Below are 27,776 nucleotides of genomic sequence, written 5' to 3'. Positions count from 1 at the left end.
AGACAAAAAATAACAAAATATGCAAGTTACAAATCACACATGTAATTTTCCGTTAGTATATATATACCAACATAGATTTGGGTTACACATAATTAATATTTTTTATTTTTGATGAATATATATATAAATTTTATAATCTTATGAATAATTTTGTTTAATTTGAATGGGATTAATTTCAAATTTGGTTAATTACGGATTAAGATGAAGTTAAGGAATGAGGATAGAATTTCACAACCATAACGTTAACGTTGTAACCACCTGCGGAAGAACAACAATAACCGCCCCGCTCCTCCATTCTTACATCATTTTATCACTTCCAAACGGCACTCCTTTACACAGCATCATGGATAACCGGAGCTCCGATTTCCATACGCCGAAGATGTTTTCTTTGTCTCCAGGCCGACAAGAATCCAGTGGTCTAGCCAAACAAAACCCTAGAAAGAAACGCTCCAAGATTGTGACCGCCGGAGCAGCTTCCAGAGTCAACAAATCCACAAGAAAGCCCGACCCCGCCGCACCGAAGATCACGAGGCCATGCACTGAGTGCGGCAAGAGGTTTTGGTCGTGGAAGGCCCTTTTCGGGCACATGCGCTGCCACCCGGAAAGAGAGTGGAGGGGGATCAACCCACCGCCCTACCTCCGCCACCATCATGATAGTGAAGATTCGTCCGCAATGACGGAGGAGGAACACGAGGTTGCCTCGTGTCTGCTGCTTCTGGCTAACGGGGATGATAACCAGGAATCCCTTTCTACTGCTTGCACTGTTAACCAAGGGACGCCGCTGCATTCACTTGATTATTTCTATTATTATTATCAATCCGACAATAATAATAATAACAACAACAATAATGATCGAGGGTTCGAGTGTTCTAGTTGCAAGAAGGTGTTTGGGTCTCACCAGGCTCTTGGGGGACATAGGGCAAGCCACAAGAATGTGAAGGGATGCTACGCGATTGCGATGAATAATGTCGATGATCAAGAACACAGCATAGAAGGTGACGGTACTCGTGATAATCAGATGATAATTGGGCACAAATGTAGCATCTGTATGCGGGTCTTTTCGAGTGGCCAAGCATTGGGTGGACACAAGAGATGCCACTGGGAGAAGGCCGCAGCGGAGGAGGCCGGAGGTTTTGATTTGAATTTTCCAGCTATGGATGGTGAAGATCAAGAATATGCTTCATCCTACTCTTCTATAGATTCGGCCTGCTTGCGTTGTCCAGACTTAGATTTGAGTTTACGAGTTTAGTTTCAGATCAGGGTGATGATGGTACACAGCTAGATGGATAGATGGCAATATAGTGATTTTTTCGATGCATTTTAGTAATGAGAGTATTAGTGGTGCTGACTATTTCTTCATCAATTGATCAGTATATGTGTGATCAAGTACGAAGATTTGTAATACTTCAAACTAATTTTAGCTGGATTACTGCACTAGATTGTTTAGATGCAGTATTATAAGTGATATACATTGTGTGTACTCGTACAAATAGGCGAATTCCGTGTAGAATTAACTCGATATTGTTTAGTCGTTTCTCCAAGTGTTCATATTATCTAAGATGCATTGTCACACAATTACTCTACATTTTTTTGTTGCTCTTTCTTTCGAGTCTTCATTCCAGCTAGTTGTATATATATGTGCATATATTTATTTTGTTTCCATACTTGTGGGCACATATGCGAGTGTTCATGGCTATTGGCTAGTGTTGTTTTATCAGGTTTGGGGTGTTTTTGGAGAGTTTCATAGCTCATGGTCTCACTTGAACATTCTTGTAATTCATTTAGTTCATAATTTGATTGATAATGAAGTTTAGATTTAATGGATTTGCGTGTGAATCGTTAGGCGAATACACAGGCTTTTGAGGACTTGTGTATTTTGAGGTATTTTTTGCTCCTGCCTGATGATGAGAGTTTGGCCTCGGTGAGGAAGGATTGGGAGAGTCAGGCACTGTTAGCCACCGGAAAAGTGGTAAGGGAGTTGGTGGGAAACAGGAGAGCTTGGCGAAGGAGGCGCCGCTTTTGGCCATTCTGGCACATGAACATGATGGATCTTTCGATTACAGAGATGTGCTCGCATCATTTACATGCGTCTCGGGTTTTGGATGATGTGGTATTTTTAGCTCGTTTTGGCAAGTCGAGTGGTAGTGACGAGTTCAGGTTTTGGTCCATAGCTGAGAAAATGGCTTAGGAAATATGAGAGATTTCTGAAATGCACTCCTTGTCCTAAAGCATTATCACCTTAGGGCTGAAAGGTTTGCAGTTGTCTTCTCTTCTACGGTTTTGTAATCCCAAATTCGTGTAGTCAGTAGCTTATAATTAGATTTAGAAACAAGGCTTTGTGGTTCTTTAGCAAATTTAAGCTGAGAGATATATTGTGATGTCAAAACATGGGTATCTATTGAAAATTGCTTGCTTTTACAAGAATCTGTTCTTGCTTTAGTTTTAAGCTTTGTGCATTAGGCAAAGGGATGTGACTTACCTCAGTTTTTGTACTGCATAGTTTATTGTCTGCTTTTTTGCATTTCCCTACCCTGTATTAATGTTTTTAGAATCCCGTGCGTTAATGCCTTGCCAACAATTTTTTACTTATTTTAAAATCTGAAAGAAAAAAATTATGTAATAAAATAAATGTATAACTTGAATGGTTTATTTAGAAATGATAAGAATTACCCGCAACTTGATATTTTCAAGAATTTATAGCAATCTTCATAATGTTCTATGATTCAAGCAAGAAAATGTATGACGAAGATCTTTCCGAAATAAAAATAAGAGAGTCAATCTGGGGAAGAAAATATGAAAAGCAGTAATGGGCCATGAATTCAACTTCAAAACTTCTTTTTGGGCGAAGACTGATCAGAAAATGTATACCACCTTTTAGGAGAAGCACCTACATTTTAAAAATGACGAAATAATGCATTTTGGATGGAATGTCAAGCCCCCCGGTTAATATCCGAAACAACCAACCAAATTGTTACAAACATACCTACTCAAAATAAAACTAAATAATCACCCACAGTATGACTAATAATGGTAAATTTTTGGGGAAAAAATTGATTTCTGATAGCACAAACCAATTTCCACAATCAGTATGGTGGAACACAAACACAAAAGATTATTAGGAACTGAATTACTATCTCAAAAACTAGGTGAAAAAATGGGTCCGGGTCTCCGTATTTGATATTTGCCGACTGATTAAGAGCTTTGGTCTCCGTTTCTCTCTGTCATTCCGTTATATAAACTTTCTGATCCAGCAAATGCTGCAGTTGTGGATATTCTGCATGGATGATGTGTCCAGACTGCATACGAGGTGCACAGCGCCAAATATTAGAAAACAGTCTATGTATTGACAAGAAAGCGATTTACATAGTAGATGAACATATAAAACAAAGGGTGAAAGGTTGCTGCAAGATAACATCTTCAGAAAAGGACCATCCAGTTTCAGCAAGAAAATAATGAACAATCGTGGTATGATTTGGTTACATGAGCTCTTCAATCCGGTTTGAGTTATTGAGGGACCACATTGCAGATGGTCCAAGTTCTTAACTAACCTGGTTCTAAAGGTCCAAATGCAAATTGGTTCAAGTTCTTAACAGAGAGAATGGCTTACAACCCAAATTCAAATCCCCAATTCCATTCAACGCATTATGCCACCAAATAGAATTGGAAACTAGGCCAAACACTTTGGTTCCTTATTGACCTGGGACCAAAATGATTCATCGAACATATGCATGCCTAACTTTTAAGCTCTCGGATTTATGCATAAGGTGAATTTCAAAATATACTCATCAATAAATAAGTTCTAAAATTCAACCAGCGTATTGAGAACATGTGCATTTATTTTAATAATAAAGTTACTCAAAAAACATCATAATCAAGCATAACAAATTCACGATTATTCCTTTTTATACGAGTTAAAATGTTTGGGCTAGAGTCATTGCAAGAAGATATCAAACTTACTCGGATCAAAATTGAGGTGATTAAGAGACTAAAAACAGGAATCAAATATCATAAACAAACAATAGTGCTTAATGTACCATCTTACAACTAAAGTAAGAATAAAGGCTATTAATAGCAAAGCAATATTCACAAACATACCACTGTGTTCAAATCATAATCTTTCAGTTAAAATTGTCAAAGTACCACAAAGCCTTGCTTCAGAAGCTAGGGAATTAACAATGCCCTCAAAAGATCTCAACTCCTTGTGAATTTCAGATTGCAAAACCAGAGAAGAAAAATGTTCATCCACAACCAAGCCAAGACACTTTATGACATTTTCCAAAGTCGGAATCCGATTGCAAACCTTTAAGCCCAAAGCTGATGAGGCTTTACGACAAGGGCCTACTGGAGGAAATCTCTCATATTTTCTAAGCCATTTCCCCAAGTATCGAATCAAAGCCTTTAACTCCTCACCATTCAACTTTCCAATACAAACTGAAAATATCACCTCATCCAAATGCGGAGACGAAAGTAAACTATGCAAGCACAATTCTGTAACCGAAAATCCATCATGTGCCAGCATGACCAGAAGCGAAGCATCGTTCGCCAAGCTCTTATGTTTCCCACTACCGCTTGCTTTCTCAATTGCTAAAAGTGCCTGACTCTCCCAATCCTTCCTCACTGAGGCCAAACTCTCGTACCCGTCATCAGGCAGCAACAAAAAATACTTCAAAATACACATCAACTCATATGTTTGTATATCCGATAAATGCTTCACACACAAATCAATCAAATTCGACTTTCGTTTTTCAATCAATTTATGAACCAAATTTGAAGTACAAGAATGTTCCACGAGACCATTAGTTACCAAACTCTCCAAAACACTCCAAACCTCGAAAACAATACAGGCCTCCGGAATCAAACTCTTCACATCCCTACCCATTAAACGCCCCAATTTCCCGATCAACTTACAAAACATACCCTTCCTCCAACTGATCCAGTTCAACCGAAATCCCAACTTTCTCCCCAATTTTCATCAAATGAGAAGTGAACAGCTCCAAGAAACCATCGATATCATGATTGTTGGTATTCTTCAACTTCCTCCGCAGTTGCTTGCAGAAAATTTCCCCTAGTTTAACAAGTTCCTTATCTGTCTGAGAAATTTGCCAACCCGTAACCTTTTTTATTGGGCGTGGGCGTTCAGATTTCGGGTCCTCAGACTCTGGCGTTAGACTGAGATTAATAGGGTCTGGATTAAGAACAACTGGATAGTTAAACTCTTCCTCTGACATTGTAGTGTTAGTACACGAAGCTTTTGTAATTAACTCCAGCAAAGACATATTTGAAAGAAAATTAATAAAAACTCAAGCAAATTTAGTAGGATTGAGCAGATGAACTGCAATGGAGGAGAGGCGCCGTAGGCGGAGGGCTTCTAGGTTTAAATTGAATCTGCAGCCTCTCTTATGTTCTAACCTAGCTGCCGGGGAGAAATATACGGTGTTGCAGAATTTAGTATTAGACAATAATTTTAATTTTTTATGATGATTAAAAAAAAGGGAATTTGGAAAAAAAATAACCCAATCACAAACTATTTTTAGTGCTAATCCCCATTCAAAAATAATTTCTCTGCACAACCAAATTTAAAGATTTTATTTTTTAAAACTCCCTCCTTATTTTATTCATTTTCCTCCCAATTCTCCAATATTATATCTCTCACTTCTCCTTCCCCTTCGCTTTTTGCTTCCCCCCTTTCTTTCTGTCGCCCCCAAAAAAAACCTAGCCTTTCACGGAAAGGTCGATCCTAACGGCCAAGATTCTTTCATGGGGAGAAATTTTAAAAAAAAATATATATATAAGGGACAGAAAAATTCTGGCCCTTGGATCTGTGCCTGCAGGGGCATGATGAAATATTCCGCCTTTCACCACCACCTTTATGGCACACGAGACATGGCCGATTCTAATGCCCAAATTTGTAGCTAATGGCTTTTGAGTAAACGGTCCATTTCATTTTCTCTTCTCACCTTCCACCCGCTTCTCTCATCTCGGCTTTTACACCCAAATCCTTACCCAACAAATTCGACGCCTCCAAAAAACCATTAGGCGACTTAGTCACCGATTGGAGAAACCCACCGACCGAAAGAACATATAGAGACACCAACGGAGGAAACGGTGAGTTTCTGTAAATTTTTGAATTTTCTGTTTTGATATCCTATATTTTTTTTATATTTTTTGTGCTATTTTGGTGATTTTGCAACGATTACTTGTCAACTTATTGAATTTTATGTTGTTTGTCGTAGTTGGAGGTCTTTTTTGAATGAAAATAAATTCGCTTACTTTGAACAGTGAACCAGCTTTTCCATGTTTGTGCGGAAAAAAAAAATTTATATTAGTGAAAAATGAATAATAGAGTATTTTAGGAATATAATTTGAATTTCAAGAGTAGCTGTGTAATTTTTTTTAAAGATCGAACTATGTATGTAATTTTTTTTATATATATATGACATACACACAAGCTTTGGTTCCCACAAGATTTATGTTTTCTTTAAATACATTATTGAAAGACCAATGCATAAGACACTAGAGAACCAAGACAGCCGAAAAATTTAGATTTTCTTTAGTTTTCGTTGGTTTAAGGTTAGAACTTATTCTAATTCTATTCATCAGCATGTTATTGTTTTTTCGGAGGTTACACTTAAAATTTGTTTATTTGGAACTTTTATTAGTTATTGTACGTTTGTACAAGTTTATGAGTGTGGTTTGTTGTTTTTAATATATTGTTAGTATGTCACTTTTTATGTTGTATAGATTATTATTCTGTTGTTGTATTGTTGTTGTACTTGATGTAATCGATTTGTGTTTTTTTTAAAAAAATTGTCTCTAGTTTCTATTCGATTTATGTTGGTTTCATCATATCATGTTGGTTCAATTCGAGCTTTGTTATATTTTAATGATGTTATTAAATCGTATGTTATCGTTGATTTTACTTTGTCGTATTGCATTTTAATTATGTACTCTTATTTCTATACTATTGGTGGATTTATAAATAGTTTTATTAGAATTTGTGAACGTTTTATGAATAAGTTTATGAAGAACATTTTTTTAGTTTTTGTGAATTTTGTTTGTTTATAATATTGTGTTTAATAAAATCTTTTTCATATGTAATTTATAACCACTTAATTCACGCAGGTTTTTGATTGATTTCTTGGAGAAATGAAATATGGATCTGGATCATCAAATTTTTCATTTCTAGGTAGCTGCGAGTATAAAAATGAGCTCTGTATGATTTCAATCTTTAATGACTTCTCACTAACAGAGTTTTTTCTTAATTTTGGGAGAAAATGTTCGGATATTTCCCTATAAACTATTACCTTGCAATATCTAGCCCCTCATCAGAAGATGTATGTGACGTTGAATTCAGATAATGAAGTTCGTATCATGACCTATCTCACACATCTATGAAACTGACAATAATTAACATGAGGGCAATGAGAAGACCAAAGAGGAGGCCATAATATTGGGAGGTAAAAACTCATGTCTTAATTTTGACTTTCCACATGAACTGGGTTTTTGTTTATTTTTGTTTTTCTTGGTAATGCATTTCCAGAATGCAACTACTTATGATAACATTTTTTATTGTATTTTTCATGGAGATCTGTTGTGAACGTGCTTCTTGTGAATCTAGATGATGTGTCAATTATATGTTTCAACTAACTGGTCATTTATATTGTTATCTAGAACATAAGTATTATTTAACGTGTGTTGTCTTAATAATTTCTTAAAAGGTACAAAATGTAAGTGTTAACAAATTTTTACATTACTTAAAATAGGGTTGAATCTGAAGATGACACAATAAGTAGTAATGACAGTCATCTTCAAGTTGGTTTGTTAAAAAGTTCCATAGACATTTGGAGTAACTGCATCCGCGGGAACGATCAAATATTCAAGGATGCTGCTGAATTTCGAGTTTATGCTAAAATTTATGCAATTGTTACGAGACAATCTTTTTCGTATAAAAAGAATGATAATGAGAAGGTTACTCTTGTGTGTAGTGCAAACAACTGCTCTTGGAGAATTTATACTTCAAGACACAAATCTGACAATCTTTTTGGCATTAGAAAATGTAATCTAATCCATACATGTGGAGATGACAATCTACGTAGTAGATGACATCCTAAAACTGATGCTGCCTGGGTCTCCAATGTTGTGGTGGAGAGATTGAGGGGAGAGCCGTCGTATAGACAATGCATGATGTTGAAAGACATAAAAAGAGATTATGGGGTCGAGCTCAGTTACCACAAGGTTTGGAAAGAGAAAGAATTGGTTATGCATAACATTCATGGGTTTTTTTTAAAAATATTATAAATAAATAAAATGATTGTAAAAATATTGCAATGGATGGTTTGTAAAAATATTGCAATCCGGGACAGTCTGTCCCGGATTCATACTTTTTTAAAAAAAATTTAAAAAAAAAAAGAAGGAAAAGAAAGTTGGGGCACGGTTTTTTTTAAAAACGGAGATCGGCGACTGTTTTCAAAAAACCGTCGCTATTGGCGACGGTTTAAACGTAAACCGTTGCTATTGGCGACCGTTTAACAATATCCGTCGCTTTTGGCGACGGTTTAGCCGAACACCGTCGCTACAGCAAATCCGTGCAATACTGTCACGGATTCTTAAGAAACCATGCCACGTGTATTTTTCTTCCTTTAAGTGGGAATACGGGTATTCTTTTCATTATCATCGAAAATAATTGTTCTTTATATTCATTATCGCAACTTTTTTTTTTTTCATTCGATTTATATGTGCAAAATCCATCATTTCTACTTCGATCATATTTTAATATATTGTTGATTTTATTGTCTATTTCATTTGAAGAGATACGAAGAGGTAATGTTTAATTTCGTTGATAATATTATAATTATATATTAAGAAGTAATTTTTTTGTGTAATTTTTTTTATAATACTTGTCATTTATTTCAGATATTAGCATCGTCCGTTGATATTATTACAAGTTCCATATAATTCCGTCTGAAAAGATAATTTAATTAATTTTTTTAATATTTTGTTTTTATTACTTATAAATTATTTTAATGTAATTATAATTTTGTTCATTAACATTATATGATTAAGTATAATTTTGTTAAATAATATATTTTTAATATTAATCGCGATATTAAAAAATAGTTTGAACGGGCTTTTTTAAAAAAATATTATAAATAAAAACACTATAACATGTGAAGTTATTAATGTAATTATAAAATTGTGTTTTAAAATTTTTATTTATTAATAATTCTTGTTCATTGCAGGTACCATATTTATTATTTTTTTAATATTCAAATTATTTTTTAATGTCGCGATTAATATTAAAAATATACTATTTAACTAAATTATACTTAATCATATAATGTTAGTGAACAAAATTATAATTATATTAATATAATTTATAAATAATAAAAACAAAATATTAAAAAAATTAATTAAATTACTTTCTCAAACGTAATTATACGGAACTTGTAATAACATCAACGGACGATGCTAATATCTGAAATAAATGACAAGTATTATAAAAAAAATTACACAAAAAAATTACTTCTTAATATATAATTATAATATTATCAACGAAATTAAACATTACCTCTTCGTATCTCTTCAAATGAAATAGACAATAAAATCAACAATATATTAAAATATGATCGAAGTAGAAATGATGGATTTTGCACATATAAATCGAATGAAAAAAAAGTTGTGATAATGAATATAAGGAACAATTATTTTCGATGATAATGAAAAGAATACCCGCATTCCCACTTAAAGGAAGAAAAATACACGTGGCATGGTTTCTTAGAATCCGTGACAGTGATGCACAGATTTGCTTGAAAGGGGATTCTGAGAATTACGGTGACCGGAATATTGTAGCAACGGAAGTTTAAAATTTTAATTTTCTTGAAGAAAATTTCGGCCACCTTGATAATATTGTGTAGCAAATACAAAAACACAAAAATGACATTCATAGTGTGTTTAAGAAATGTACCTATCAATCACAAGGATTGATGTATGGCTCCAACTAAAGTGTAAACACTTTAGCTCTTGAATGGATGAGTTGATCTACAAGCTTCCTCCTTTCCTTCAAAATCAAGCCCACCACTAACTAGCTAGAACCCTTCTTATTTTGCACTAGAAAAATAAGAAGATTTTTCAAAGAGAAGTCTTTTTCTTTCCTCAACACTTGAAGAAGAAAAATGAGAGAAAAACTTGGTGGAATCCCTTCAAAGTTTCGGCCATCTCATGTATTAAGGGGGGAAGGGAGACTTGTCTTGGTCCTTGAAAAAGTTGATGTGAATTCCAATGCCAAGCCTAGATATTTGAAAAAGTTGTCTCCCAACCTTTCATCTTCCCATGCATGCAAGACTTATTTGATTTTTAACAATTAAAAATCCATGGACTTAATTTAATTATCTCAAACATATTTGAGACTAATTAAATATTACTTGAATTTACTCAAGTCCACTAGTTTAAATAATTTATTTAAATTGAGCTCTACAAGACTCAATGTGATTTAATTAATTCAACACTTGAATTAATTTAATTATTTGGACTCTACTAGGTCCACTAGTGTTTAATTAATTCAACACTTGAATTAATTTAATTTAGTCCATAATAATGTTTATGAAAATCACAATTCTCAAATACATTATTCACTTGGCCAACTTTTAATTTAGGAACACTTCCATAAATTAAAATTTACATTTCTCTCATAGAAGTCATACTTCTAATTTTCCTTACGCTTATAAACTCCTTTATAAGCCGTTCAACACATTGAATTATTTTTAACTTCTCAACGGGATCTAGAAAGCTAGTACTTGTGTGGCCCTCAATGGTTCATTGATACAACTAGCCGTGGGTTCACATCTCCATGTGATTCGGACTAAACATGTCCTTATATGAGCATACCCCAATTGCTCCATTCTTACTTATCAACTCCTTGATAATAAGAACGTCAGAACTCAAGTCTGATAGTACCCAACCAATCATGTTAAACGTCTAGCAGCATCGCTAACATGATTCCCTAGGTATCAAATGATAGTGCCTGCAAGAACCATTCAATTATGGTTAGCGTACAGTACAGTCCCTTCAACTCATATATCCCGATCGATTCGACAACTATTGGTATATCGAGAGTTGTCAATGAATCGATACTATGTGTCATGTCGTAGTTGCATCGATGGTGTAATCTATGAAACCCCTTTCATAATTACCACCATACTCTGATCAGAGATTTCAACCTACATACACATGAGAACACATAGGATATCCATACCCGAAGGTAAGCGGTGAATCCCCGACTACAATGCATCGACTCCTATATGTTTCGACAGAACACCCAACCTTGCCACCTGATGACCCCTTGAGAGTCGGTAAACAAGTCAAAGTGCAATGCTAGCACATAGAGTCTCAATGTTGTCCCGGGTCATAAGGACTAATGGTGTACAACCATAAACTAGGACGTTTCCACTCGATAAGTAAGAACCACTTGGAAAGTCCTTAATGGAGGGTTGTTCAGTGCACTCTACCAGGAGCACCTATCTGCATGATCAGACATCACAATGTCCCCTACCAATGAAACATGGTACTCACATCGCAGATACTAGTCTCTAACTCGAGCGACCTATATCCTTCTTATCGACGGCTGAATCGACTAGGAACTCTTTAGAATATACAGTATTACAAATATGAGTTTCATGATACTCATCATATGAGCATCTCATATTCTTTCTACTATTTGTATATTCAAGTGCTTTATCTATGCAGCTAGCATGGGTATACAGATAAAGATGTGCCAAAATAATAATTTCAAATATTATTAAAATAAAGATTGCTTATACATAGAGTTTCATTGTGAACACTCGGCCAACACTTGGCTCGACGTGCACCTACTCTAACAATCTCCCACTTGCACTAGAGCCAACTACCTATATGCTTTAAACCCATCGATTTGCGATGCTTCTCGAATAATGGTCCAGGTAAAGGCTTAGTTAGCGGATCAGCAACATTATCTGCGGAGCCGACTTTGTCAATCGTGACGTCTCCTCTTTCCACTATCTCTCGGAGGATGTGGTACTTTCTCAATACGTGTTTGGACTTCTGATGAGACCTTGGCTCCTTCGCCTGAGCAATGGCTCCCGTGTTGTCACAAAACACCGGGACTGGAGCAACTCCATTAGGAATGACGCCCAACTCTTGGACGAAATTCCTTATCCAAACAGCCTCCTTTGCTGCAGCTGATGCAGCAATATATTTTGCCTCAGTGGTGGAATCCGCCGTACTGTCTTGCTTGGAACTCTTCCAAGAGACAGCAGCACCATTGAGCATGAATATGAATCCAGCGGTTGACTTTGAGTCATCGATATCACCTTGGAAGCTAGAGTCGGTATAGCCTTCCAATTTTAGTTCTCCACCCCCATAGACCAAGAACAACTTATTGGTCCTTCTCAAATATTTGAGGATGTCTTTCACAGCTTTCCAATGTGGAAGACCAGGGTTCGATTGATATCTACTCACTACACTTAGTGCGAAAGCTACGTCAGGACGTGTAGATATCATCCCATACATGATGCTACCAATCGCCGATGCATAAGGAATGCTTGTCATCGCCGCTATCTCTACATCGGTCTTGGGAGACATAGACTTGGATAGGGTCACGCCATGACACATTGGTAGATGTCCTCTATTGGACTCATCCATCGAGAACCGCTTCATGATGGTATCAATGTATGTGGACTGGGTGAGACCAAGCAATCTTTTTGATCTATCTCTATAGATCTGTATTCTCAATACAAAAGATGCTTCACCCAAGTCCTGCATCGAGAACTTGTTTGCTAACCATATTTTAGTTGATTGCAACATTCCTACATCATTCCCAATGAGTAGAATGTCATCAACATACAACACCAGGAATGTCACAGCACTCCCACTGACCTTCTTATACACACAAGGTTCCTCAGGATTCTTAGTAAAACCAAACTCTTTGATTGTACTGTCGAATCTGAGGTTCCAACTCCTAGATGCCTGCTTTAGACCATAAATAGATCTTTGAAGTTTGCATACCATATGCTCACTTCCGATAGATGTAAATCCTTCGGGTTGAGACATGTAAATCTCTTTCTTAATATCCCCATTAAGAAAGGCTGTCTTAACATCCATCTGCCATATCTCATGGTCATACCATGCAGCTATGGCTAGCAAAATCCTTATGGACTTGAACATTGCGACTGGGGAAAAGGTTTCCTCAAAGTCAACTCCTTGTCTTTGAGTATATCCTTTTGCCACCAATCGCGCCTTGAAGGTCAATACCTTCCCATCCGCCCCAAGTTTCCTCTTGTAAATCCATTAACACCCTATGAGAACAATTCCCTCAGGTGGATCCACGAGATTCCACACTTGGTTCGAATGCATGGAATTCATTTCAGATTCCATTGCTTCAAGCCATTTGGATGAATCGGCATCAGATAACGCTTCCCTAAAGGTCCTTGGAACACATCCATGGTTAGGCTCATCATGGCCCTCTTCAAGAAGCAGACCATACCTCATAGGTGGTCTCGAGACTCTCTCGGTTCTTCTAGGAGCTTGTATCTCCTCTCTTGGCTTCTCGAGTGTGGGTTCTACAACTGTGGGTGTCTCTCGAACCTCTTCGAGTTCTATCATCTCGCCTTTTCTATCCAATAGAAATTTCCTTTCCAAAAAGGTTGCATTCCTAGAAACAAACACCTTTGTTTCTTGAGGATGATAGAAATAATATCCAACTGAATTCCTTGGATATCCCACAAAGTAACATAAAATGGATCGACAGTCCAATTTATCTCCCACTACCTGCTTCACATAAGCAGGACACCCCCATATTCTAAAATAAGAATATTTGGGTGGTTTACCCATCCATATCTCATATGGTGTCTTATCTACTGCTTTTGTATGGACATGGTTCAACAACAGTGCCGCTGTCTCAAGCGCATATCCCCAAAAGGAAGGCGGCAACTCCGTGAACCCCATCATAGACCTAACCATGTCCATCAAAGTCCGGTTACGACGATCCGAAACACCATTCAATTGTGGTGTAGCGGGCGGAGTCCACTGCGAGAGAATCCCATTCTCCCTTAGATACTCTTGGAACTCGGCACTCAAGTACTCACCACCTCGATCCGATCGAAGTGTCTTGATGCTTCGTCCCAATTGCTTCTCTACTTCACTTCTGAATTCTTTGAACCTTTCAAAGGCTTCAGACTTGTATTTCATCAAATACACATACCCATACCTCGAAAAATCATCGGTAAAGGTGATGAAGTAGGCATGTCCATGCTTAGTGGTGATGCTATGCGGACCGCACACATCGGTATGGATAAAATCCAATAACCCTTTGGCTCGCTCCACATGGCCCTTAAAGGGAATCTTGGTCATCTTTCCTTTCAGACATGATTCACAAGTCGTGAGAGCGTTAATATCAGACATATCAAATATGCCAACTCCCACTAACTTGTTCATCCTTCTTAGGAAAATATGTCCTAATCGAGCATGCCATAATTGTGCCGAATTTAGAGTATCTTGTTTGCGCTTATTTGTTGTTGTTATTGCTTGGACATTGTCAAGTGGAATATCTTTCAATTTTAAGGTGTAGAGATTGTTTTCTAGTTCTCCGGTACCAACTAAACATTCATTCTAGTAAATATTGCAAACACCTTTGCCAAATAAACAAGAAAATCCATCAATATCAAGCATAGGAATGGAAATAATGTTTTTAATCAAGTCTGGTACGAACAAAAAATTTCTCAAAACAAACTTAAAATCATTGGTCAAACATAAATAAACATCTCCCACAGCCTTGGCAGCAACCCTTGCTCCATTGTCCATCCTCAAGAAGGTCTCACCTTCCCTGAGCTTCCTACTTCTTTCCATCACCTGCAAATCATTACAGAGATGTGAGCCACAGCCGGTATCCAATACCCAAGAAGTAGAGTTAATGGAGATATTTACTTCAATGTAGAACATACCTTTGCCAGAACCCTTCTGGGCAAGATATTCCCTGCAGTTACGCCTCCAATGTCCAGGCTTCTTGCAGTGATGACAGATGTCAACAGTCTTCTCAACCTTCACTGGTGTGGCTGCCACTACGGGACTCGGAGTCTGCCTCTTCAAGGGCACGCTCTTCTTGGTGCGCTGGAAAGAACGCTTCTTTCCCTTCCCAGGTGGACCGGTCTTCGTGCCAGATGAAGAGCCCACATAAAGAACCGGCTTCTCCTTTTTGATTGTGGACTCAAAGGTCACAAGCATATTCACCAACTCTTCAAGGCTCGGCTCAAGCTTGTTCATATTGAAATTCACCACAAAAGGATCGAACGAGCACGGCAGTGACAACAGCAACACGTCGGTGGTCAACTCCGAAGGCAAGATCAAATCCATGCCAACGAGCTTATCCACGAGCCCAATCAACTTTAGGCCATGCTCATGGACAGAAGCCCCATCTCGCATGCGTAAAGTGATGAGCTCCTTGACTGTGGCATGCCTTAGAGGCCGAGTCTGCTCACCAAAGAGCTCCTTGAGGTGCATATGAATGTCAGCAGCATTCTTAGCATCCTCGAATCGCCTCTGCAGCTCATCGTTCATCGAAGCCTGCATATAACACTTTGCTTTCAAGTCATGGTCACACCATTCCTTGTAAGTCTGCAATTCCTCAGGAGTGCAGCCAGTCGGAGCCTCAACAGGGGGCGACTCAGTCAGTGTATATGCAATTCTTTCCGAGTTCAAGACGATCTTTAGGTTTCTTAGCCAAGTGAGATAATTAGGTCCGGTCAAAACGTGTTTTTCGAGAATGGCAGAAAGTGGATTGCGAATCGAAGACATTGTCAAATTTTGTACTGAAAAGTAAAACAGATAAATGTTAATGACTATTTTAAAATATTTAGTAAGATATAAAGTATGGACTTTTACTTCATAAATATTTGCTCCCACTGTTTTGACATCTTTCACTACCCTCTAGTGAAAACGGGAAACTCCTTTCCTCAGTAGGTACGTAAGGTCCAATTAGCGAATTATGATCCCGAATTATATCAGCCAATCACAATTCCTAAAAGGTAGTTTCCAATTGCATCACAATGCAACCCTCTACGTAAACTTTTGTCTCACGTTTGATTAGGACCCAATATTGACGTCGTTCATCTTTACGTGTCAAGCCTTACCCATCGATGTTGAACCTTAATGGACGGTCGCCATGAGTTCCCTCAATTATCTGAGCCGAAGTCATGGGAGTTCCACGTAGTTCACATCACTATGTCAATGGATGTCACAGCTTTCCGGCACCCAGAGCTCCCCCAATAATATGAGCCGAGCCCCGAGTACGGGTAGCGTTCATCATGCACCCATTGTCGATGGAAGACAAGGAAATTATAAACAAATTTATAATTCCCCTTTTCGGGCTTGATATTAATTTTGAATCTTATTCAAAATGAGGGTTTTTAATTTTGAAAGGTCTCATCATTAATTTTATTTTAAAAGCTCGCCATGTTTGATCGTATGTTTGCCGGATTCATGCAACTTTGTTATTATCATAATAATAACGCACATACTCATCGCCCCAAAACAAGGATGATCAATCGCCCCAATACTAACGGACCGTGTGAGCTAAACACGGGCTTAGGTCCAATCCTAGGGAAATGCATGGGATGCAAATGCAACTATTACATTAGCTTCCAATATTTACATGTCTTCGATCTTCATAATCATCATGGCCACCATCTTCCAATCTTGATCATCCACTATACTAATATTTACAAATAAATATCCATGGCAAATAGGGATACATCTCATGGGGTGGGAACGGGCCATAAACCAAGCCCACTTTATGAATTGATAATTATTACAATCATTCAACACAAAATATCCTAGCATACACCTAGCAAATTGGGCTTGGGCTTTTGATCATCCTTCATGCATAATATCACATATCATACACCATCAATTAATTATCACAATAATTAATTGATCCAATATTATATATCTTGATCCAATCACTAACCGCCACGATTATAAACTAAATTAACAAAGTATACAAACACCTTTGTCTACTTTCAAATTAATTTATTTATAACCGAATTTCTTGTAAATCACCATTTACTATAAATAATTAAAGTCCAACTTAAATTATTTATTTCATGAGAAAATATTTGCAAATTTTGTAATTTTAAACTTAAGGGCCCAAAAACTCATTTTTCACCAAAAATATTTTGGCCCATTTAAAATTCACAAACATGTTAGCCATCTAATGGACCAACAACTCAAGGCCCATGACACTTTGATATTCCAAAACACTTTTGGAAACCCTAGTCGTCATCGCCGTCGCCGGAGTTCCGTCGCCGGATTCCGGCCAACAAAAAATATTTTTTTTATTATTTAAAAGTAGGGTTTTCGGGCAGCCCTTTGGGCTGCCCTTGCTGCCCGTTTCGGGCAGCCCCTCGGGCAGCCCGAGGCGCCCGAAATGGGCAGCACCTTGCTGCCCAAAAAGTGCTACAAGTCCGGCCTTTTATTTGTTGCAAAATTTCGTCTCAAGCGGTTAGAAATCAATCTCAACATAATATCTTGTAGTTGCTACACAAAAACGTAACCTTAGCTCTGATGCCACTTGAAAGGGGATCGGTTACGGTGACCGGAAGCGCAACGGAAGTTTAAAATTTTAATTTTCTTGAAGAAAATTTCGGCCACCTTGATAATATTGTGTAGCAAATACAAAAACACAAAAATGACATTCATAGTGTGTTTAAGAAATGTACCTATCAATCACAAGGATTGATGTATGGCTCCAACTAAAGTGTAAACACTTTAGCTCTTGAATGGATGAGTTGATCTACAAGCTTCCTCCTTTCCTTCAAAATCAAGCCCACCACTAACTAGCTAGAACCCTTCTTATTTTGCACTAGAAAAATAAGAAGATTTTTCAAAGAGAAGTCTTTTTCTTTCCTCAACACTTGAAGAAGAAAAATGAGAGAAAAACTTGGTGGAATCCCTTCAAAGTTTCGGCCATCTCATGTATTAAGGGGGGAAGGGAGACTTGTCTTGGTCCTTGAAAAAGTTGATGTGAATTCCAATGCCAAGCCTAGATATTTGAAAAAGTTGTCTCCCAACCTTTCATCTTCCCATGCATGCAAGACTTATTTGATTTTTAACAATTAAAAATCCATGGACTTAATTTAATTATCTCAAACATATTTGAGACTAATTAAATATTACTTGAATTTACTCAAGTCCACTAGTTTAAATAATTTATTTAAATTGAGCTCTACAAGATTCAATGTGATTTAATTAATTCAACACTTGAATTAATTTAATTATTTGGACTCTACTAGGTCCACTAGTGTTTAATTAATTCAACATTTGAATTAATTTAATTTAGTCCATAATAATGTTTATGAAAATCACAATTCTCAAATACATTATTCACTTGGCCAACTTTTAATTTAGGAACACTTCCATAAATTAAAATTTACATTTCTCTCATAGAAGTCATACTTCTAATTTTCCTTACGCTTATAAACTCCTTTATAAGCCGTTCAACACATTGAATTATTTTTAACTTCTCAACGGGATCTAGAAAGCTAGTACTTGTGTGGCCCTCAATGGTTCATTGATATAACTAGCCGTGGGTTCACATCTCCATGTGATTCGGACTAAACATGTCCTTATATGAGCATACCCCAATTGCTCCATTCTTACTTATCAACTCCTTGATAATAAGAACGTCAGAACTCAAGTCTGATAGTACCCAACCAATCATGTTAAACGTCTAGCAGCATCGCTAACATGATTCCCTAGGTATCAAATGATAGTGCCTGCAAGAACCATTCAATTATGGTTAGCGTACAGTACAGTCCCTTCAACTCATATATCCCGATCGATTCGACAACTATTGGTATATCGAGAGTTGTCAATGAATCGATACTATGTGTCATGTCGTAGTTGCATCGATAGTGTAATCTATGAAACCCCTTTCATAATTACCACCATACTCTGATAAGAGATTTCAACCTACATACACATGAGAACACATAGGATATCCATACCCGAAGGTAAGCGGTGAATCCCCGACTACAATGCATCGACTCCTATATGTTTCGACAGAACACCCAACCTTGCCACCTGATGACCCCTTGAGAGTCGGTAAACAAGTCAAAGTGCAATGCTAGCACATAGAGTCTCAATGTTGTCCCGGGTCATAAGGACTAATGGTGTACAACCATAAACTAGGACGTTTCCACTCGATAAGTAAGAACCACTTGGAAAGTCCTTAATGGAGGGTTGTTCAGTGCACTCTACCAGGAGCACCTATCTGCATGATCAGACATCACAATGTCCCCTACCAATGAAACATGGTACTCACATCGCAGATACTAGTCTCTAACTCGAGCGACCTATATCCTTCTTATCGGCGGCTGAATCGACTAGGAACTGTTTAGAATATACAGTATTACAAATATGAGTTTCATGATACTTATCATATGAGCATCTCATATTCTTTCTACTATTTGTATATTCAAGGGCTTTATCTATGCAGCTAGCATGGGTATACAGATAAAGATGTGCCAAAATAATAATTTCAAATATTATTAAAATAAAGATTGCTTATACATAGAGTTTCATTGTGAACACTCGGCCAACACTTGGCTCGACCTGCACCTACTCTAACATTGCTGTAGCGACGGTGTTTGGCTAAACCGTCGCTTTTGTTAAACTTCCAATAGCAACGGTTTACGTGTAAACCGTCGCTATTAGCGACGGTTTTTCGAAAACAGTCGCCGATCTCCTTTTTTTAAAAAAACCGTGCCCCAACTTTCTTTTCCTTCTTTTTTTTAAAATTTTTTTTTTAAAAAGTATGAATCCGGGACAGACTGTCCCGGATTGCAATATTTTTACAAATCCATCCAATTTGCAATATTTTTACAATCATTTTATTTATTTATAATATTTTTAAAAAAAACCCTAACATTCATGGTGCAGATGATTAGTCTTATGATAGATTAAGATGTTATTGTAGTGCCATCAAAGAAACTAATCCTGGAAGTGTTGTTGAGTGTGAAATTGACCCTTCTAATAATAAATTTAATGTGCAACTGGTTTTGCCAGTGGATGTAGGCCCTTGGTTTTCTTGGATGGCACTCATATCAAAAATAAATACAAGGGAAATATTTTTGTTGCTATTGCAAAAGATGCGAACGATGATCTTTTCACATTAGCATATTCAGTTGTGGATGCTGAAAATGATGAAAACTGGGGATGGTTTTGTTTCCAATTTAAAGGTGCTTTGATTTTACATAATTTTATGGGGTTCGATGAGTACACTTTTTTCTCCAATATGCATCTCGAAATAATCAAGGCTGTTGAGTTAATATTCCGAAGCAGTCATCATGCGTATTGTCTGCGCCATTTGGTAGATAATTTTGTGAAACATGTTTGTAAGTTATTTATATTTCTGTTGGGAAACAACTTTTTAAAATATTGCTATGTGTTCTGTTTTTTAATATTTTATCTTTTTTTTAATATAGGTCATGCGAAGATACCCACTTCACAACAAGAAACACTGGTCATCTGTGTTCAAAAAAGCTGCATATGCCCCATCAAAGCATGAGTTTGAAATGTATATTAACAATATAATAGCGTCAATGCCGCTTGCCAGAGACTTTATAGTCAATTCCTCTCCAGAAAATTGGGCAAATGCATGGTTTCCTAAAAATCGGTAGGGTGTAATAAACAATAATATAGTTGAGTGTTGGAATAGTTGGGTGAAAGCACCAAGATTTCTTCCTATTGTGGGCATGGTGGACCACATACGCTGTAAGGCCCGAGAATTTAATTACCGTGATCTGAAATGATTTGATGATAATTGAGGTGATTATAGATGGAAAGGATTAGACCTGAAAAGACGGAAGAAAACACGAATTATGTGCGAGGGCAGAACACCTCGCGCATATGCGCGACGAGGATCCGTGCATATGCGCGTGAGTGGCAGAAGACCTCGCGCATATGCGCGAGATATGCGAGAAGCCAAGGGGAAGTCCAGAGTAGTTGGCGCATATGCGCGACATGGACGGGCGCATATGCACGAGCATGGCAGAGAAGTTGACGCATCTGTGCCGGATGGAGGCACGCATATGCGCGAGTTGTAATGCACCGAGACAGTAGGTCTCGCGCATATGCGCGGGGCTGGGGCGCGCATATGCGCGAGGCATGCAAAACAACAACTCGACACTTGGTCTCTCGTATGCAACGTATGTGTGTGTGTGTGTGTGTGTATATATATAGCAAGCATGAATTGTTCCTCAGAATTCAAGAAAAAGAAACGAAGGGCCAGGGGAGTTCTAAATTCCTTCGAAAAGTTTAATTCGATTTGTGAGAAATCCGACCGTCTGAATTGTAATCTGACTTCAGTACCATGACCCTTTCGTTACAGGCTTCAACTGGACGTAAGTTTTGTTACGTTTTAATATGATTTGAAATTATGATACTGCCAGAATCAGATATGATTGATATATGTTGTTCCTGCGATATCAAACATTGTATAATCGAAACCAGATCGAAGAACAGATACCGTATGAAATTGTTATGAATTTTCAGAGTTGATTTGATTGTGATTAGACCGATTTGATATCAGAATTATATTGTTATTGATCATGAGATGTTGGGATTGATATTTGATTGATACTGTATCGCTAAGTATATTGATATTATTCAGACTTGGATCAGATGAGTTGTTGATTCGTATATACTGATATTGTATTGACGGTATTGCGAGATTGTACAGATTTGAGATTATGATCTGTTATTGTTGAGATTATGGGTTGTACTGTATTGATTGTGAGTCGTGTTATTATATCTATGATATTGAGATTGACGGGATTACTGAAACTATATTATTATGCCGTCGAAACACCAGTATATTGGTAGTGATCAGATTATGTCTTGATTTGCGTATTGATCAGAACATGCCTTGAATTGAGCTGTATATTGACATAGTCTATTCGATATTGTTATTTCAGATTGAGTATGGACAGATTTGACTTCGTCAGACCGAGAAGAGAAAGGTATAAATTGATGTGGATGCGGGATTGCACAACTCGAGTTGACTTGACTGGAGTTTCCCAAAATCACATACTTTACGTTATTGCATTGATATTTGAAATTGAATGAGTTTGATATCTGTGATCTATTGATTTATGTATTGAGTCATAGGCGGATGCGCCTAGTTGTAGACGATTGATCTCATGACAGGAGTGCCTGATAGTGATGGAATCGTCACAGGCATATTGCGCATTGTCATGGGATAGTGATTTGGCGAAAGTACCAAAGTCTGTGAAGGATAGGTCAAGACACCGGATGTTTGGTCATATTGAAGTGAATAGAATTGGAGTTTCTTCTATTACTGATGTTCGATATGGAAAGGGTCAAAGTCCGTGAATAAGAACATACCACCACCCCGATCGGGAGTGTAGGTGGGTGTATGTTCTTATTCAGATCGGGATCCCTAGATTAAGATGAGTCGAGTCAGAGTCTAAGAATCACAGAGTGTGATTCAGAGTTTATATTGATTCATGTTGTGATTTTGATATATGTTGTGAATATTTGTTTCATGCTGTTATATTTGTTTATATGAAATGCATGTATACATGGTTTATACTGAGAATGTAATTCTCAACGGAGTTATCCGGCTGTTGTCTTGTTTGTATGTGTGCTTGACAACAGGTGGGACATGATCAGGATCAGGAAGAGGATGAGAGATTATAGATAGCGTGGAGATCCGGGCCCAGAAGCAGGATAGGATTCAGCACTAGATGTATAGTCGTTGAATCTAGATGTGATAGAGACTTGTAGTACATGACTTGTACTTTGATATTGTTATGTATATCAAATAGATTACTATTACGTTTCAAAAATTTATATTTTAAAAATAAAAAAAATTTAGTCCCACTCTTCTTAATTTTTATATTTGACAATAATAATGATTAAGACATGGATTAGAATCTGGGTCACCACAGCAGGTGGTATCAGAGCAATAGGTCTAGCACTGTAGGTTCTTGAGACTGAGATAGAAGCTAGTGAGCGGGGTAGAATGAGTTTTCTTTCCTTGCATGTGATTGCTAGCATGTGATTTATTATAATGTTGAATTACATTGTTATGCTAATATTGCAATATGTGTTTACTGTTTTTGAAGATACATGTAACCTGAATATCTGAGTTGATTTGGTAATGTGTATTATTTGAAAATGAATCAGAACCAATTCTTGATTAGAGGTAAGCTGATCAGAAAGGGACTGAGACGAATTTGTCTCATGTGATTGCTAACTCTTGTAATCATCAGATATACCTCCTCGAAGAATTCTAGAATGAGGAAATACTTTGGGTTATCAGATAGATGTGTCAGAAATTCCGATGGAATTGCAGTTGAAGAGGTTTCAGTCATTGACATCGCCGATTCTGAGGGGTACTGAAACGACTGTTGATTGTGAGAGCTGGATAGATGATATAGAAATATTGTTTGATTCACTTGAGTACCCAGATGAACGTAGAGTTAAATTGATGGGACACCAATTACAGGAAGTCGCAAAGAGCTGGTGGATTGCAACGAAAGAAGCCTTAGAACAGCATGGTACAGTGATTATGTGGGAAATCTTCAAAGTGGAATTTTATCGAAGGTTTTTCCCAGGTTCGTACCGAGAAGATAAGAGGGCAGAATTTGAAAATTTGAAACAGGGTCAGCTAAAGATTGAAGAATATGTTGCTCAATTTTTTTACCTTGCTATGTTTTGCTCCTCACGTGGCTGAGAATGATGAAGTTGTGACTGATCAGTTTGTTAAGGGATTGAATCCGGAGATATTGACACTGGTAAACACAGGCCGACCCTATAATTTTGCTAATGCTTTAAGTAGAGCTAAGAGAGCCGAAGCCAGTCTGATGAGACAGAAAGGAGCTTCGTTTATGCCTCCAGCATCGAGACCACAGCAACTACCTTTCGGATTTGAGACTGGTAGTAGCAGTAGTGAAAAGAAAGACTACATGAAAGACAGAGGAAGACAATTCAAGAAGTTAAAAACAGTTCTTCTAGCTTCGGTAGTTCGAACCAGAGTTATACTGGAGTTTATTGCAGCACTTGCGGAGGGAGACATCCCACTGAGCAATGCCAAGGAGTATTTGTGTAACGCCCCAGATTCGACGACTGTCCTCACTGTATCAAGACGGGTCTTTCCAGCGTGCTTATGTCCTCACTCACACGCACCCTGGGAAACTTCCCAGGAGGCCACCCATCCCAAAATTGCCCCAAGTCAAGCACGCTTAACTTTGGAGTTCTTATGTGATGAGCTACCGAAAAGAAGATGCACCTTCGTGATATGAGTAGTACCAATCAAATCTTTTAAGACCTCTTCAACTGTACAGTCCATTACATTGAACAGTCTCGGAATCCCTCTCCTTCCGGTGTAAGAACGGTTCATTCATGTTCCCTCAACCTAGAAGCCTGCCAGGAGCCGCTCATTGTCCGTGCAACTGATGGCACCGGCGATCACTCCCCGCCCTCTTCGGCCCCGGGCCTCACATGCCCACCAGCTTCCGCTTGGTTCGTCCTCGAACCACACCGTACTCGGAGAGGTCGGCTCTGATACCACTTGTAACGCCCCAGATTCGACGACTGTCCTCACTGTATCAAGACGGGTCTTTCCAGCGTGCTTATGTCCTCACTCACACGCACCCTGGGAAACTTCCCAGGAGGCCACCCATCCCAAAATTGCCCCAAGTCAAGCACGCTTAACTTTGGAGTTCTTATGTGATGAACTACCGAAAAGAAGATGCACCTTCGTGATATGAGTAGTACCAATCAAATCTTTTAAGCCCTCTTCAACTGTACAGTCCATTACATTGAACAGTCTCGGAATCCCTCTCCTTCCGGTGTAAGAACGGTTCATTCATGTTCCCTCCACCTAGAAGCCTGCCAGGAGCCGCTCATTGTCCGTGCAACTGATGGCACCGGCGATCACCCCCCACCCTCTTCGGCCCCGGGCCTCACAGTATGTCTTCGGGATTTCTATCATAATGCGATATTGAACGACCGCGGGTGCGGAGTGCTCGTACCGCGGGTGCGGTGGTGTTTCGGCATTTCTTGCATTATTCAACATTTCAAGACCGCGGGTGCGGTACAGGTAGCACCGCGGGTGCGGTACAGGTAGCACCGCGGGTGCGGTGTTGCTTCGACACACGTAGCGCGGGTGCGGTGTCCATGAGGCCGCGGGTGCGCTCTTGCTTCGAATTTTCTTGTATTTTGAATGCACCACAAGCGCGGGTGCGGTGCACATGAGACCGCGGGTGCACTCCTGTTTCGTCAAAATTATTTTCTTCTCAAATTTTCAGTCCTGAAAAGTGTAATGCCCAGAGCAATGATTGACATGTACGAATTCATAGATATGTTGTGAAGATTGTACATAACCATAAGAAATAAGAAATGATATCTATTGAGATTAGATTGACCGATATTGAGAATGTTGGATTATTATATTTCGGTGAGACCGGAAGGACCGAACCAGGATCGGATCGTCCGATGCGTTCGGATCGTCCGTTCGGCGTTCGGAGCGTCCGAGCCAGGTGGCTGGACACATGGATGGCATGCAGAGTTCGGATCGACCGATCGTAGTTCGGATCATCCGAGACAGTTGGCTAGAGACGTGGAAGACATGCAGGATTCGGAACGTCCGAAGTGAGTTCGGAGCGTCCGAAGTGTGTCAGATCGGAGCGTCCGAAGTGGATCGGATCTTCCGATCATTGTCTATAAATAGAGACGCGAGATTTCATTTGATTAGTAAGTGTTAAAGAAACATTTCCTAGAAAGTGTTAGACATTCTATTGCAGATTCATCTTCACGACTGTAACAGCAATTCTACGACGAAAGGTATAATACATGTTTTGTTTTGGGGAATCACGACTCAAATGAGATCACATTTGAGTTTCCCAACCAAAACCACATACGAGTTTTATTGTTTATATCTTGATATAGGTATTATTATTATAGAATTGTTTATAGAACTTGTATTCAATTCTTATTATGCTTTGTTTACAGATCATGTTACATTGCATTAGATGATTATGCTTGTTTACAGATTTTGTATTCATTCATTAAGATAGGACAGTCTGGAGATCAGGCAGACTTCTAGATGTTCGGCGATATCTCAGCTTAGGGGAAGATCACCGCCCCTATTGTAGACGTGGATACAGATCAGGCCGAAATCTAGGAATAAGACGTACAGCACCTCGATTGGTAGGGTAGGTGACAGCCAGCGACGTCTTATTCACAACGGGATCCCTAGAGTTTTAGTCGAGTCGCATCTAGACATGATTAGGCTCGCATTTCATGATTATATATGAATGACATTCATATCAGCATGTTTCATGTTTTAGATGGTTTTATTGCATGTTTACATGTTTATACTGGGATTTGTTCTCACCGGTTTTCCGGCTGTTGTTATGTCTGTATGTGTGCATAACAACAGGTGGGGCAGGATCTGGGTCGAGACAGAGATGATCGTGTTAGCGTGGAGATCTCGGGCCTAGCAGATGGACCAGTAGTTGTCTTTTGGTTATGTATTGTATTACTGGTTAGGTGAGGACATACAGAATAATACATGTATTTGATGTTTGTATGTTGTATTTAAATAAAGAACTCATGCTCGTTTGTTTACATTAGATTTAAGGTAAAAAGCGAAAAATTGACCCACGTTTTTAATAACAATCCATTTAATCCCAAGAAAAAGAATTAGAGCCCGGGTCCCCACAACAGGTGGTATCAGAGCCGATAGTTCCGTTAGACTGAAATAGGATAGAATGAGCGGGGTAGATCGAGTCTTCTTCCTTGCTTGATGATGTGCTAGCATGATTATTGCTTTCTTATTACATGTTGTTTGGTATTTGATTAATTTCAGCATGTGATTGATTGAATCAGAACCGATTCTAGATCAGAGGTAACTGACTAGATGATGGCTGAGACAGTTGTATATCTTGTTTACTAATCAGTTGGATTATTAGATATGCCTCCTAGAAGAGCAGCTGTACCTCTACGACCAGCAGCGCCAGAGCAGGGGAGTACATCCGGAGATCCTATGGATGTTACGGCGACCCCTATGGAGACGTTGCTGAAGCGATTCCAATCCTTTCGACCTCCCACTTTAAAAGGTACCGAGAATGCCATCGAGTGCGAAAGTTGGCTTGAAGATATTGAGATGCTATTCGACTCGTTGGAGTACAGTGATGAGAAGAGGATCAAGCTAATTGGCCATCAATTGCAAGATATAGCAAAGAATTGGTGGTTGAACATTAGGAGAGCTTTAGAGCAGCGGGGTACCGAAATTTCTTGGAAGGTATTCAAGACCGAGTTTTATCAGCGATTCTTCCCTGTATCCTACCGTAAAGATAAAGGCGCTGAATTCGCAAACCTGAGGCAAGGGCCATTGAACATTGAGGAGTACGTTGCTAAATTCTCTTCTTTGCTTCGTTTTGCACCCCATGTTTCAGGAAATGACGAGGCCATGGCGGATCAGTTTATAAATGGCCTGAATCCAGATATCTTTACGTTGGTCAATACTGGGAGACCCGATAACTTCTCGGATGCATTGAATCGTGCCAAAGGAGCTGAAGCAGGATTGCTTAGACAACGGAGTGCTCCGTATGTTGCACCGAGTCCGAGACCGCCACTACCTCCATCCCAAGTTCCTCCTCCTCGATTCGAAAGTGGTAGTAGTGGTAGTGGACGCAAAGAACAGTTGAAGGCGAAGGGGA

At 38.4% G+C, this 27,776-nt stretch overlaps 1 protein-coding gene and 1 long non-coding RNA gene across 2 annotated transcripts; both read left to right on the top strand.

The window, feature by feature from the left end:
- Nucleotides 1-324: 324 nt before the first annotated feature.
- Nucleotides 325-1,498, top strand: LOC140803876 (zinc finger protein ZAT3-like). Its single transcript, XM_073159728.1, has one exon. It carries the CDS (start codon nucleotides 344-346, stop codon nucleotides 1,247-1,249), a length of 906 nt encoding a protein of 301 aa, XP_073015829.1. The 5' UTR covers nucleotides 325-343; the 3' UTR covers nucleotides 1,250-1,498.
- Nucleotides 1,499-5,793: 4,295 nt separating this feature from the next.
- On the top strand, nucleotides 5,794-20,790 carry LOC140803875 (uncharacterized). Its single transcript, XR_012111962.1, has 3 exons — nucleotides 5,794-6,105; nucleotides 7,123-7,457; nucleotides 20,511-20,790. It is a non-coding gene; the product is annotated as an uncharacterized lncRNA (long non-coding RNA).
- The last annotated feature ends 6,986 nt before the right edge of the window (nucleotides 20,791-27,776 follow it).

The sequence above is a fragment of the Primulina eburnea genome, chromosome 10 (genome assembly GCF_022965805.1).
Source record: "Primulina eburnea isolate SZY01 chromosome 10, ASM2296580v1, whole genome shotgun sequence".
Taxonomy (NCBI): Eukaryota; Viridiplantae; Streptophyta; class Magnoliopsida; order Lamiales; family Gesneriaceae; genus Primulina; species Primulina eburnea.
Note: the sequence above shows the minus strand (reverse complement) of the source record. Positions and strands in the feature narration are given on the sequence as shown.